At 36.6% G+C, this 14840-nt stretch overlaps 1 protein-coding gene across 38 annotated transcripts in view; it reads left to right on the top strand.

Annotated features, from left to right (window-relative positions):
- CLASP2 (cytoplasmic linker associated protein 2) overlaps nucleotides 1-14840 on the top strand; it is a 234298-nt gene that overhangs the window by 21439 nt on the left and 198019 nt on the right. For all 38 annotated transcript variants that reach the window (XM_032269320.1, XM_032269052.1, XM_032269259.1 and 35 more), the window contains exons 2-5: nucleotides 3428-3506; nucleotides 10287-10390; nucleotides 11868-11959; nucleotides 13078-13153. In XM_032269320.1, the coding sequence (XP_032125211.1) occupies nucleotides 3428-3506; nucleotides 10287-10390; nucleotides 11868-11959; nucleotides 13078-13153 (351 nt within the window). The remainder of the gene's footprint in view (nucleotides 1-3427; nucleotides 3507-10286; nucleotides 10391-11867; nucleotides 11960-13077; nucleotides 13154-14840) is intronic.

Raw genomic sequence — 14840 nt, 5'->3', positions numbered from 1 at the left:
GGAGTTTCGCTCTTGTTACCCAGGCTGGAGTGCAATGGCACGATCTCAGCTCACCGCAACCTCCGCCTCCTGGGTTCAGGCAATTCTCCTGCCTCAGCCTCCTGAGTAGCTGGGATTACAGGCACGCGCCACCATGCCCAGCTCATTTTTTGTAGTTTTAGTAGAGACGGGGTTTCACCATGTTGACCAGAATGGTCTCGATCTCTTGACCTCGTGATCCACCCGCCTCAGCCTCCCAAAGTGCTGGGATTACAGGCTTGAGTTCTTTTGGTTTTAACAGTTTGAATAGGTTGTGTCTTGGTGTTTTTTGGAATTTTCTGTTGGGGGTTCTTTGAGACTTTTAGACGTATAGTTTGATGCCTTTCATTATTTTCACCATATTCTTGGCCATTTTCTCTCCAAATATTTCTTCTACTTTATTCTCTCTTCAAAATTCCAATGACATATATGTTAGACAACTTGATAATATTTCACTGCTCTTGAGTGCTTTGTCTCTCCCCTTCCCTTTTTGTTCCTCTGTGTATTTCAATTTGAGTAATTTGTATTGATGTATTTTCAGGTTCCCTGATTCTTTCCTTCTCAGTGTCAAATCTTTTGATGAACCCATCAAAAGCATCTTAATCGCTTGTACCTTGTTTTTAATGCATTAAAAAAAAATTATTATTTGCATTTGACTCTGCCTTAAAGTTTTTGTTTCTCTCCTGGAATTCCTTTTATTCATGCTTGTTGTTTGCTGTTCTAACTAGGACATTTAATACATTAATCATAGTTATTTAAATGCTCTGATAATTCCAGCTTTTGGATTATCTATGTATTTTGTTTTTGTCCATGCTTTATTCTTGATAGTAGTATTTTTCCACTCTTGCTTTTTTTGCGTGTCTCATAATTCATAGTTGAAAATTGGACGGTGTTTAAGATGTTTAAGACTAAGTTAAATAGTACCTGGAAATGACATGCCTTTTTTTCTGCTAAGCTTATATATAGCATGGAGCTATGCAGTCAGTCTAGTCAGGAGTTGAGTTCGGACTTGATGTTATGATTGCTATAGTTACTTTAGTTCATATTTGCTTCAGATTTTTTTGTTATCTGGTTAATTTTATGAAGGGTTTTCCTTAAGTTTCTACTCAACTCTGCACTTTAGATCTTCCGTATTTTCTTGGGCTTCATAGAGGATTCTTCTTTATGTTCATGCCCCTTCCCCACTGGTATACTGCTATTGCTTATTTCATGCTTGCTGGTCTGGTTAGGGGAAACAGGGTCATTCTTTGTTTTTCTGGTCCAGCTTCAGTTTTAGGAAGCTTTTTGTCCTTGAGTCTTGGGGTGAGGATTTTTTTTTGTTTTTTAATTTTCTTTATTTTTTAATTTTTTTGAGACCGAATTTCACTCTTGTTACCCAGTCTGGAGTGCAATGGCATGATCTCAGCTCACTGCAACCTCTGCCTCCTGGGTTAAAGCAATTCTCCTACCTCAGCCTCCCGAGTAGCTGGGACTACAGGCTTCGCCACCATGCCCAGCTAATTTTGTATTTTTAGTAGAGACGGGGTTTCACGGTGTTGACCAGGATGGTCTCGATCTCTTGACCTCGTGATCCACCCGCCTTGGCCTCCCAAAGTGCTGGGATTATAGATGTGAGCCACCGTGCCTGGCCCTTATTTTTTATTTTTTGAGACAGAGTCTCGCTCAGTTGCCGGGCGCCAGGCTGGAGTGCAGTGGCGAGATCTCGGCTCACTGCATCCTCCACCTCCCGGGTTCAAGCAATTCTCCTGCCTCAGCCTCCTGAGCAGCTGGGACTACAGGCGCTCGCCACCACGCTAAGCTAATTTTTGTATTTTTAGTAGAGACTGGGTTTTACCATGTTGGCCAGGATGGTCTCGATTTCTTGACCTTGTGATCTGCCCGCCTCGGCCCCCCAGAGTGCTGGGATTACATGCGTGAGCCACCTTGTCCCGCCGGGGTGAGGCTTTATGAAGACCATGGCTTTCCCCAACTAGAGAGAGACCTTATTATATGGGCCCCAGGATGTTTTTCTGCCCCTTCCTCTGGGGTAGAAAGCTTTTTATTTTCTTCCTCTTTATAACAGCATTGAGTTTTACCTATGCCTTAGTAGTAACAGTGTTTGATATTCTTCACTGAGGCGCTTCACACTTTTATTTCTTAGCTTCAAACTTTTGTTTCTTACAGGACAAGGGTACTAGGAGCCTTTGTGCTTTTCCTGCACAGGCAGCTGTTTCCTTCCTCCAGGCTTGTACCACCAAGAGATACTTTATCCAATATCCTGCTCAGCCCTCAGTCTTAGAGTGTCTGGTGGAGATTTGTGGAGAAAGAGCTTGTTAAGTGGGTATGCGTTCTCCTTGTGTCTGTGGCTAGTAGGGATTGCATTTTCATGCTAGCCCACACTCAGTCGTAAAGAGTTTTGTTAAGTATAACTGAGTACTTCTTACCCACTTATATCATGGGTTCATTTTCCTCCTGTCTTCTGTCACATGTGACCTGCTGTGTCACATGATTTTGTTTAGATTTCAGGTTAGTTGGTTATTCTTCAGCCTTAGCTTTCTGATGGATTCAAGAAGAGTTATGATTTTGAAGACCCAGTGAGCTTTTTCTTGTTAGAGAGGGATGTTCTTTACAGTTTCTACATCACAGACGGAAGATGAAATAAGAGCCCCTTTAATTACAGAAGAGCCTCTGTAATTAAAGAGGCCCTTAATTTTTAACTGTTTCATTTAGGAAACATTTCAAAGTTACAAATACGGTTATGCATATCACATAACAACATTGTAGTCAGTGATGGACTGTATGTAGAATGGTGGTCCCATAAGATTATAATAGAGCTGAAAAATTCCTTTTGCCTGGTGACATCATAGCTCTTGCAGCGTTGTAGTGCTTGCATTACGTTTTTTATGTTTAGATACACATACATTTACCTTTTGTGTTAACAGTTGCCTACAGTATTTTGCACAGTAACATACTGTATAGGTAGTAGCCTAGGAGCAAGAGGATATACTGTATAGCTTAGGTTTGTAGTAGGCTGTCCTATCTAGGTTTGTGTAAGTACACTCCGATGTTTGCACAATAACAAAATTACCTAATGATAGATTTATTAGAATGTATCCTTATCATTAAGTGAGGCATGACTGCAGTCAATAAACTCCTGTGTAACCTCTGCCTAATTTACCATTTAGCATTGTGCTAAATATGCTTTATCGCTGTCTTCCTATGTACACATTATTATTGTTGTGTATATTGTTGAACCATTTGAGATTAGGATGCTCCAACCTCATGACTATTTACCCTTGAATACTTAAATCTCATTTTTAAAAAATATGGCAATATATTTATGAAGATCTTTTATATGTTAAAAATTATATACTGATATTAAAATATGCATCAGTAATTTATATTCATTAAAATCCCTTTTTATCTGTAGGTGTCATTAATGGGATTGGAAATTTTAAGTGCCTTTGTGGACAAATTATCAACACGATTTAGATCCTATGTAGCAATGGGTAAGTTAACCTTATTTATTTACAATTCTAAATAAGATTTAACATGATGACCTTTTTCCTTAGTTTTTGTTTAACAGAAATTGTTCTCTGTAAATTTAAAAATATAATTTCAGTAATCCCAGCACTTTGGGAGGCTGAGGCAGGTGAATCACCACAGGTCAGGAGTACGTGACTAGCCTGGCCAATGTGGCACAACTTCATCTCTACTAAAAATAGAAAAATTAGCTGGGCATGGTGGCATGTACCTGTAAGCCCAGCTACTCAGGAGGCTGAGGGAGAAGAATCGCTCGAACCCAGGAGGCGGAGTTTGCAGTGAGCTGAGATCAGTCTGGGTGACAGAGCAAGAATCTGTCTCAAAAAAAAAAAAAGAAATTTTATATAACCCAGAGATCGGCTACTTAGCATTTCAGTTTACCCAGAGAAAAGAAAAGATTTTAAACCTACTTAAATCACCCTTGGAGGCAAAAAAAAAAAAAAAAAAAATGCATATGTTAACTGGATCTTTTACTGTTTTGTGAAATGCTAAGATCTGCAATATAACTTACAGTGCCATGTTTCAGACTATCTGTGGGGAAGGGTCAGTTTCTTCATTGCCAGCATGTTGCAGACCAATATTTTATAAAATACAATAAAATAGATTACAGGAAAAAAAAAAAGCCCCCCCCCTTTTTTTTTTTATCATTAGATGCAACAAACAAAATGTCTTTGGTCAAATTGCCTCAAAAACATTTTGTAAGTACTCTAAATTTCCCTGTCATAGACAGTCAATAGATCCTAGGCTGCTGATCATACTGTGAATAGCACTTACTTACAGTTTGTTTGTAGTATAGTGCATATGGTAGGATAATGCTCAGCTTTGTATAGTTATTAGGATTACAAAGTTGGCTCTGACTTATTTTCTAAACCTAAATGACCTTCATGTATCATTAGAGTATATTATAAATGGGTTTGATCCTATGATACAGCAGCATTATATAGCATATAGAAGGGTAGCCTCAGATATTAGTGATTTTTCTTTGCTTTCTTCTTTCATATTTTAAAATAGATACAGGGTGTTGCTATGTTGCCCAGGCTAGTCTTGAATTCCTGGGCTCAAGCAGTCTTGCCACCTCGGCCTCCCAAAGCATTGGCATTACAGGGATAAACCACCATGCCTGGCCAGTGATTTTCTTTTGTAGATTAAGTTAATGCCTCCTAATATTAGTATATCATCACACTTTCTTATATCTGTGGTTAAGTTTTTTCTTCGTGTTTGGTATGCTACTTACCATTCTGTCAGTTTTTTCTTTTATTTCCTAGTTATTTTTTCAACAGAAGCATCTGGTGGGGTTTCCTATCTTTATTATTTAGTTTTAATCAACACCTGATTCCACTTGATCCTTTGTGTTAATATTTTCAGAAAAGTTTTTTTTTTTTTTACTGTTAGTAGGCCAGGGGACTCACTGGCTCACACTTGTAATCCCAACACCAGGAGGCTGAGGTAGGAGGATTGCTTGAGGCCAGGAGTTTGAGACCAGCCTGGGCAATATAGTGAGACCATGTTTCTACAAGAAAAAAAAAATTAGCAGGCATAGGGGTGTATGGCTGTAGTCTTAGCTACTCTGGAGGCTGAGATGGGAGGTTGGGCCCAGGAGTTCAAGGTTACAATAACCTAAGATTGTACCACCATGCTTCAGCATGGGCAACAGAGTACACCTGTGTCTCTTATAAAAGAAATTTTATAGTAGATATTGAAAATTGCTCTGTAAGCATTTTACTTGTTTATGTTTTCTCCCTCTCTGTCTGTCTCTCACTGTCTCTGTCTCTTTCTTTTCTTTCCTTTTTTTTTTCTTTTTTGAGACAGGATCTTGCTCTGTCACCCAGGCTGGAGTACAGTGGTATGATTATTGCCCACTACAGCCTTAGCCTCCTCAACAGTCAAGCGATCCTCCCACCTCAGCCTCCTGAGTAACTGGGACCACAGGCGTGAGCCACTGTGCCCAGCCTGTATTTTCTTAAAATATTTTGAATCAGTGTTTAAAATTGAGAAGTTTTACATGAAAATTTGTATTTCTGGCTTGTCTCAAGAAATTGGCCAATGTAGTAACCCTGATAAGAATTTGCTTTGTAGTTTCTCTTGTGTCTAGGTGATGATCTTTCTAATTCATAAAACCTCTCGCCCCCTAAATCCTCTTGTCTCTTCGTCACTGAGAAAGTTGGGTATAATATGGCAAGGTTGGAATACTGCACTTCTTAAACTGGCTTAATTTTAGCATTTTCTATGTCTCCCTGGCCATAGACATTTGTGTCTGTGACTCTTGCCCTGTAGTAGCTCCCTGTTATTAATTGCTACAGAGAACATTTAGACTTAAGAGTAATTCTAGGTATTATGTATCTTATTTATTTTTCAGACACCAGGAGGACCACATGGGGTTGTATGTACTGACTGCTCATATTGAGGCAATGAGAATATTGGGATCAGAATTCTAGTTTGACTCCTAACACTGTCTTGCTTTCAGAACTTACTTCTCTTATGCTGTCTTTTACCATATGTGTTCCTTCTCCATCTCAGTAGACTTTTTCTTTGTAATCTTTAGCAAGTACTTTGTCTCCACTCTAAGCTAATCAGAAACTTGCTCAGTCTTTCTAGGTCTAGCTTAAGTTGTTTATACCTCTGCTGTGCCCTTATTTCTTTTTGAAATCTCCTCTTCCTCATGGTCCTTTCTTTCCCTTCTAAAAATGTACTTCAAATTTGAGAATCTGAGGGATTTTCAGGTTAACGTCACCCTACACTGAATTTTTCTTTACTCTGTGATTCTTATACAGTTAAGTACTTAATACATTACATCGATTTGCTTTTGTTAGCGTTTTTCACTTGTGTTTGTGCAATAGATGACATATGTTCATACACTCTAATACGTGTAGTTTTTTCTTATAATCTCCTATTCTTTCCAGTTATCCCTATGCATTTACTGTCAGTATTGTTTTCACTTTGAATCATAAGTGCTTATCATTGTCCTTAATGAAACTTGAACTTGTTATTTCTTTAGAGTCAGTGTGGTATAATAGGAAAATTTTATTACAGCTTTGCTATCATTAGTTGAATGCCTACTTTTTACCCATTTTTACCTGTTTACTTTTTACTCTCTTACTACTTCACATACATGGAAGATTATTCTCACGATTGTTCTCACACCATTTCTAATTTGTAGAACAACTCTGCAAGATAGGCAGCATATCTGTATGCTCTTAGAGAGGTAAGGAACTGGACTAAGAATCCCAGGGTTAGCGTTTTGGTTTTATCTCTATTACAGAACTTAGCCAAATCACTTTAGGAATCTTTCTGTAAAAAGGAGTTGAATTGAATATGTTCTGAAGGTTTTTTGATACTCTAACTCTAGATAAATATAACTTGATTTGAAAAATAATGTTTAGTTTTGGTGCACTTGGGTTATTAGCTATCATTATAGGTATTTTTAATGTTCTTTTATGTTAAAAGTGAAAAGTGTTTTAGGAAAATTGAGATTCATTTTCAGTTTTAGATACAGTTCCAAAAAGAATATAAGCTCTATTAATGTAATTCTTAAATATATAATCTATATATATGCATAGTACTAATAATAGAAAATATTTTAGTTTCCTTTCGTGACCCACATATATTGTGGAAAAATATAATTTTCAAACAAAAAATATACAATGTATATTTAATGTTGATCACCAGCCCTGGTTCTATAACTGAGTCATAAAGGATCTCATATCTTACAAATTTTATAAACTGTTCTAAAATTTTAAACAATTTTAACCCAAAATGTTATTGTAGAAGGAATACAAGAATAGTTAGGTGACCTGGTAAATGGTTTGCATCTTGTACAATGCTAAAAGAAAAAAAAATACTAAGAGTTAAGATTCAACCTTCTTCCATGTCTCATTGTCCAAATTCCAGTCTGTCATAGATTGATTCATTTGTTTAACACATTCATATGGAGAGCCTATTGAGTGAAAAATTCTGTTCTGGATACCCAATAAATATTTGTTGAATGTTCATCATATTGAATGATAATTCAGTTATCATGGGCTTGGCACAGGTGCTTTTTCCTTATTTTACTTCATCCTGTCACTAGTCATGTGAGATATAGTTCTGTCATCCTCCCGTATTTTACAGACAAGGAAACTTTGAAGTTCAGGAAATTTTCTGTTTTATAATTAATAACTGGTAGAGTTAGGAATACAATTTTGTTCTATTTGACTCCAAGGTAGCATGTGTTGAAAAGCAATTCCAGTGGAAAAACAGTATGAATTTTTTGTTTAAATTAATAGCTGCAATACTAATTTTATGTAATGTGAGGTTTTTTGTTTTTATGTTTCGTAAAATGGTTTTTAACATTGAAGTGAATCCCTGTTGGAGCCAACCTTTGAATTTTCTTGTTGGAGTTAAATTTCACCTCTCAGGAATGAAGCGACTTCTTTTTCCATTATTGTTACATGGTTGTTAACATATACACATACACCCAAACACCTCAAATTATAAGTAAATGGAGATGGTTATGACTGTGACTTCACATTATACAGATATTTATTTATTTGCTATTGTTTTTTGAGACAGGGTCTTACTTTGTTGCCCAGGCTGGAGTGCAGTGGCATGATCTTAGCTCACTGCAACCTCTGCCTCCTGGGCTCAAGCCATCCTCCCACCTTAGTCTCCCGAGTAGCTGGGCTACAGACACATACCACCATGCTTGGCTAATTTGTATATTTTTAGTAGAGATGGGATTTTGTCATGTTGGCCAGGCTGGTCTGGAACTTCTGGTCTCAAGTGATCTACTTGCCTCCCCAAATGCACAGATTACAGGTGTGAGCCGCTGCACCCAGCTGGTATAGATTATTTAAAACCTGGTTTCACTACTTGTTGTTTGTGTGACCTTGGATAAGTTATTTAATCCTGCTATGCTTTCTCTACCAAATAGGCCTAACTCTCTTTCATAGGACTGTTGCGAGGATTAAATGAGATAATTAATTCGGTGGTTAGTGCATAGTAATATCTAACATTTGTTAAGTGTTTACTATTGTCTTCTGCCTTTCAGAAGCTATCAGAACCAGAATCCCATAATGGCCAACCTTATAGATGTTGATAAATTCCTCTAGTGTTAACAATACATCCAAGCAGGATGAGAAGAATCTATATTGTTCCATTGATGAACATTGCCTCATAATTAGACCTATGATTTTTATGGTGAGGATATTTCCTTAAGCTTAAGATTTTTGGATGATATCTTTCCATTTGGTATGTTGCCTTCTCACTCGAGTCATTTTTTTCCCCAAGAAGAATGTAATTTCTTTTTTCTTTGACTCTTGTTGTTCATTACTACATCAGTTTGGGTTATTGCATTATAGATAATATGTTGGCCTCAGATTATATACACAATTATATGTGTCTATAAATAAACTAGAGAAATATTTCTTTCTTGATCTCATTTCTTTCTCCTTCCCTTGTTTAAACTAGACTTAGTCCTCCATTGACTCAGAGAAAGGAAAGCTATGTAGTAGTCCCCCATTATCTTCAGGGGCAGTGTTCCAAGACCCCCAGTGGATTCCTGAAGCCTCCGATAGTCCAAACCAGTCCATGACCTCTTAGGATCTGGGCTGCACAGCAGGAGGTGAGTGGCCAGCAATGAGGATTACCACTTGAGCTCCACCTCCTGTCAGATCAGCCGCAGCATTTAGTTCTCATAGGAGCATGAATCCTATTATGAACTGTGCATGTGAGGGTTCTAGGTTGTGCACTCCTTATGATGCCTGATCTCAAAACCATCCTGCCCCCCCCGCCACTGTGGAAAAATTGTCTTCCACAAAACCAGTACCTGGTGCCAAAAAGGTTGGGGACTGCTACTATACATGCTATGTGTTTTTGATCTGATAACTGAAACAGCTACTAAGTGACGAATAGGCAGGTAATGTAAACAGTGCAGATATGTAGAACAAAAGAAGGATTCACATTCCATACTGAATGGAACAGGACAGCCCAGGATTTCATCACGCTACTCAGAATGGCGCACAATTTAAAACTTATAAGTTGTTTATTTCTAGAATTCCCCATTTAATATTTTCAGATCACAGTTGACCATGGGTAACTGAAACCACAGAAAGTAAAGCTGTGTTTTAAAAAGGGACTACTGTATAGCTGTAATATCAGAAGAGAAACAAGGGAAGTTCCCTTGCTTTTGAACATGCAGCTTGATGATAGTGATAGTGATAGTAGGTGACATATTATAGAAAGTGCTTACTCTGCCTTTTACTCTTTGTTTGTATTGTTTTTAAATTTTCAATACTCCTCTGAAAAAGGACTGCTAACCACCTTTATGGCTGAGGAAATAGACAAAAGGTGGTTAAATAATGTGTCCAGGGTCACATACCTGATGAGACCACACTAAATGGTAGTGGTAATTTAAGGGATTACAGGAAGATGATTTTGACTATGTGTTATTTTTGCCCTATGAACCGACTTTAGAACCTGTACCCTCTGAAGTCGACTTCCTCCTTGTCCCCTCATGTATACATTTCTCTAAGAAAAATAATACTTAGTTTTGCCTGTTTTTTGAACATTATTATAAGGAGTATCATGCTGCATGTATTCTTTTGAAACTTCTCAGTTATTTTTTTTTATTGAAAAAGAACTTAAAACAATTTCTTTACTTCACAACCCTTCATTTATGGAAACAATTGCTATTTGTAATTTTGTAAAATACGGTTTTTAATGGAGATGAGTTATAAGTAATTACTCTTTTACTGCCTCCCCTCCTTTAGTTATTGTAGCTTTAATAGACAGAATGGGAGATGCCAAAGACAAGGTTCGAGAGGAAGCGCAGACTCTGATGCTGAAGTTAATGGATCAAGTAGCACCACCTATGGTAAGCCTACATTTTAAAATTTAGATTTTGCTAATAGTAATCATAGCAAGTCATTAAAACCACAGCAACCATGAACACTGAAATTTTAAACAGTGATTTGTTGCTAATGCTTTTAAGAAGTTGACGTTTAAGATACAGTGTCAGTGTTTGACTTTCTGTTTTTTTGCTTCTTATTCTTATTTTGTACCCTTTAATGCTTTTTTAAAAAGCTAACTAATAGATTTCAATGATTTGACGGTGTATGGATTATATTATACTTTAGGATTTTCTGGTTTCTCTTTTTTGTAAATTAAAAAATGTTTATTGAGAAAGCTTATTTTGAGAATTACTGAATGCTGTATTGTTCATTTCTGCGACTCCTACAGAGACTAGAAGAAAATTTTTTCACAGGTGGTTACTGTGTTTCCCAAGTATTTTATATTTCAGAACTATTTTTTTTTAATATTTGGTGGATATCCCTCCACACTTGTTTATTCATTTACCATTTTAGGTTGTTTTTGGCTTTCTGTGATTACAAACAGTATCGTAGGGGGCATCCCTATTACATGTATCTTTGAACATAAATGTACGTATTTATATAGAATAACATTCCAGAGGTAGTATTGGTGAGTCAGGTTATTCACATTTAAGTTTTTTGTTTGTTTGTTTTTGTTAGTTTTTTTTTTGTAATTTCTTAAGCCACCTTCTTGAAAGTTTGGTTGGGAGAGAGAAATACATTAGTAGAACTGAATACAGACTCCAGAAAGAATACTGAGTATAGAAAGAGGATAGCTGTGTATGTTGTGTGTATGAATTTAGTAAATGGTAAAAGTGGTGTTTCCAAATGTGGAGAAAGGATTGATTTGTCCAGTTGGCTTTATGTTTGGTAAAATAAAGTTGGATTTCTTGTTACGCCCAAAATACTTGGTTTGAATTATTGGTGTAGGTTTATCTCTGCTTTTTCTAAAAGAAAAGTATGGTAGGTAGCTACAAAATGAATTGCCCAAATACATTTATGTATTTGAATCCAGTATTAAAAGGAAAAAAGTCTGAATTATAAAATGTCCAAAAAAAAAAGAAAGGCCTGTTCCATGTGAGTCTATATTAGTTACTAGGCAGTGTTGGACCACTTAAATACTTACTGGACTGCTGGACTTATAATGGTAGCATTGTCATTGAAGGTTTCTGAATCATAGAAGAAATCTGTGTCCTTGGAAATTCTAAGGTTTTCAGTTGTTAGACATGGTTCTTCTGAGAATAATCAAAATCTAAAGTGAAATATATATAAGTACTAAAATTTGATTAAAGTAATAAAAATGGCTAAGAGCAGTTTTGTAATTTGGCTTAGAAAAACTTGTACGTAGTGGAGAAATGAACAACAGTCTGATGAAAATATTCAGTTACCAGTAAGGTTGATAGTAAGATTGGGAAGAAATAAAAGATTATAACATGAATAATTTAATTTTTTGTTATACATTTTTACTTTTCTTTCAAATAGTACATTTGGGAGCAGTTGGCTTCTGGTTTTAAACACAAGAATTTTCGATCTCGAGAAGGCGTGTGTCTGTGTCTTATTGAAACCTTAAACATGTAAGTTTTATGATTACTGAAAATAGCTGTCTTGTTTTTTATTTCTCTTAAAAAAAAAAAACCTCAGTTCACAAGGTCAAGGAAAGCTATGGGTAATGACATATTTAAAATTGTTATTAAAGCATTTAACTTTTTATTTGATACCTTTACTGTTCATTTTTTATGTATGTTACTATCTTTCGTGTTCTTAATTTTTCAGTTATATCAGTATTAACTGTTTCTCTTTTTTTCTTTAATATGTTAGTAGTAGCCACCCAAAACAGATGGCCATGGAACTGATACGCTAATACCTTAGTATCTATTTCTGTTCTGGATCGAATTTGGAATTGTTTTTAATTCAATGATATTTCACATATTATAACCATTTCCCATCCCCATCCTCCCCCTAGAGCAGTGTGGGTGGGTACCAGAATCGTAGACCAAGCAAAACTTTCCCAGGTAACTAGACAGTGAGACTGGTAGCTGTGTGTAGAGTTCTGGCTGCCATAGTTGCCACAGAACTGTGACTGTGATCTGAAAAAGTGTAAACTAGGACTTTTCTTGCTCTGGATTAGTTTTTTAGGTTTTACGCAATGTCATAGGTTATATGTAGTAGCTTTCAGCTTTTCCTATAGTGTTACTTCCTTTTCTTAACTATATTTTCATTTATCACTCTATAGTCCTTTCTGCCCTCTGGAGCCTATAAGTGTACTCAGTCTGCATAGCTCTTTGCACTGGGTTTTGGCTCTCTTGCCATAAGCTTAAAGATCTTTTAACTTACTGAATGGGAATGCATTTATTTGAGACCCAGAGTCTAAAAAAAATCACAATTTCAAAAGTGAAAACTCTGATTTTCTTAAGTTGTTCATGGATTGCTAGGTTTAAGAGTGCCATTGTTGAACATTTTTATCTATTGGATGACGTATTGTCTTCACTGTCGTGATTATTCAAGTTTGCGTATTTCACATTGCTTGTAATTATTTTTTGCTTGTGTCTCATATCCTTCATGTTTTAATGATGTGTGCCCATTCTCCCCACCATATGTCATATTGCTACAGACAAGAAGAGAGCATAAGGATATTTTGTTTACTGTTTATTAAAAACAAATTCTCTTTATTTTTTTCTCAAATTATATTTAGTTTTGGGGCTCAGCCACTAGTCATCAGCAAGTTGGTACCACATTTGTGTATCCTGTTTGGAGATTCCAACAGTCAGGTAAAATTTTATTTACAGTCAAGCATTGACTACTTTTTTGGCTACCATTTCTTTGCTAGTCCTTTTATTCTACTTTTAAAGAAGAAGAGAGAGGGTGGAGGGGATGCTGAAATCAAGATTTTACCTCATTTAAAAAAGTCTATCAAAGTTAGTTTTTAAAAACATTATATTCATAAAACTTGCTTGTGTTTGTCAGTAGTAAGAATAGTTTGGCTAGTAGTAAGGATAGATGGGACTTAATGGCTGTTTCTGGAATGTGAGAGACTGAGTAATAAAGAGCGTAGATTCTCTGCTAGTCTTCCTGTATGTTAATTGTGGAGACAGAGTGTCAGCTTCCTTTGGTTATTGCTGAAATTGGCTGCATACATTTTGCAATTGTAATAACCCTATTTAACAAAGAGGATTTATATCAGTGGTATATCAGTTGTTAAAAACTTTTTTATCTGAGCCATCTATATCAGCGGTCTCCAAACTTTTTGGCACCCGGGAGTGGTTTTGTGGAAAACAGTTTTTCCATGGGGTGGTGGGGATGGTTTCGGGATGAAACTGTTCCACCTCAGATAATCAGGCATTAGTTAGATTCTCATAAAGAGTATGCGACCTAGATCCCCTGCATGCAGAGTTCACAATAGGGTTTGTGCTCGTATGAGAATCTAATGCTGCCACCAATCTGATAGGAGGTGGAGTTCAGGCAGTAAAACTTGCTTATCTGCCGCTTACCTCCTGTTGTAGTCCTTAAAAAGGCCACGAACCATTATGGGTCCGTGGCCTGGGGCTTGGGGACCCCTATTCTATACTATAGGTATAATACAGGGATGTGTTCTGGATCATGTCCTTCATGACAAATTTGAATCTTGACTGTAACCTTTTTGGCACAGCTTGGGCATTTGGAGTGACCTCGGGTGAGATTTTCCCTTCTTTTAGATCCTAGCTGTTGCTCAAGAGGTTTGTAGAGAATTCTACTGTCTCTTCAGTTGCTGTTTCACAAAGAGCTGTGCAAGGGAACTAGAGCTACCTTTCAAATTCTTGTTTTCAGACCATATTCTTTTTTTTTTCCTTTTAATTGTAGCAAATACAATATAAAATTTGCCATTCTAACCATTTTTAAGTGTAAGTTCAGTGGCATTACGTACATTCACACTGTTTTGCAACAACCATCACCACCATCTAGCTCTGGAATTTCTTCATCTTCCCAGACTGAAACCCTGTACCCATGAAGCATTAACTCCCCAGACCCCGGCAGCTCCCTTTCCCTCCCCAGCTCCTGGCAACCACCATTCTCTTTTCTGTCTCTGTGAATTTGACTGTTCTGTGTACCTCATAGAAGTAGAATAATAGAATATTTGTCCTTTTGTGTCTGCCTTGTTTATTTAGCATAATGTCTTCAGGCGCATTCATCTTGTAGCATGTATCAGAATTTCCTTCCCTTCTTTTTTAGGCTGAATAATATTCCACTGTGTGTATATAGCACGTTTTGTTTATTTGTTTATCTGTGGATGGACATCTGGGTTGTTTCCAGTTTTGGCTGTTGTGAATAATGCTGTTATGAATATTAGTGTAAAAATATCTGTTTGCGTTCAGGCCACATTGTTGAAATGCAGTTTTAATACAGGAAAGTATATTAGCCATGATCATAATTTGATTAATATAATTATTGGCAGTTGTTTATATAATCTTACTACATATA

This window comes from Sapajus apella, unplaced genomic scaffold, assembly GCF_009761245.1.
Source record: "Sapajus apella isolate SASKATOON/1434 unplaced genomic scaffold, GSC_monkey_1.0 scaffold4, whole genome shotgun sequence".
NCBI classification, from domain to species: domain Eukaryota; kingdom Metazoa; phylum Chordata; class Mammalia; order Primates; family Cebidae; genus Sapajus; species Sapajus apella.
The sequence above is the reverse complement of the archived record's forward strand: the minus strand, read 5'-3'. Positions and strand labels throughout refer to the sequence as shown.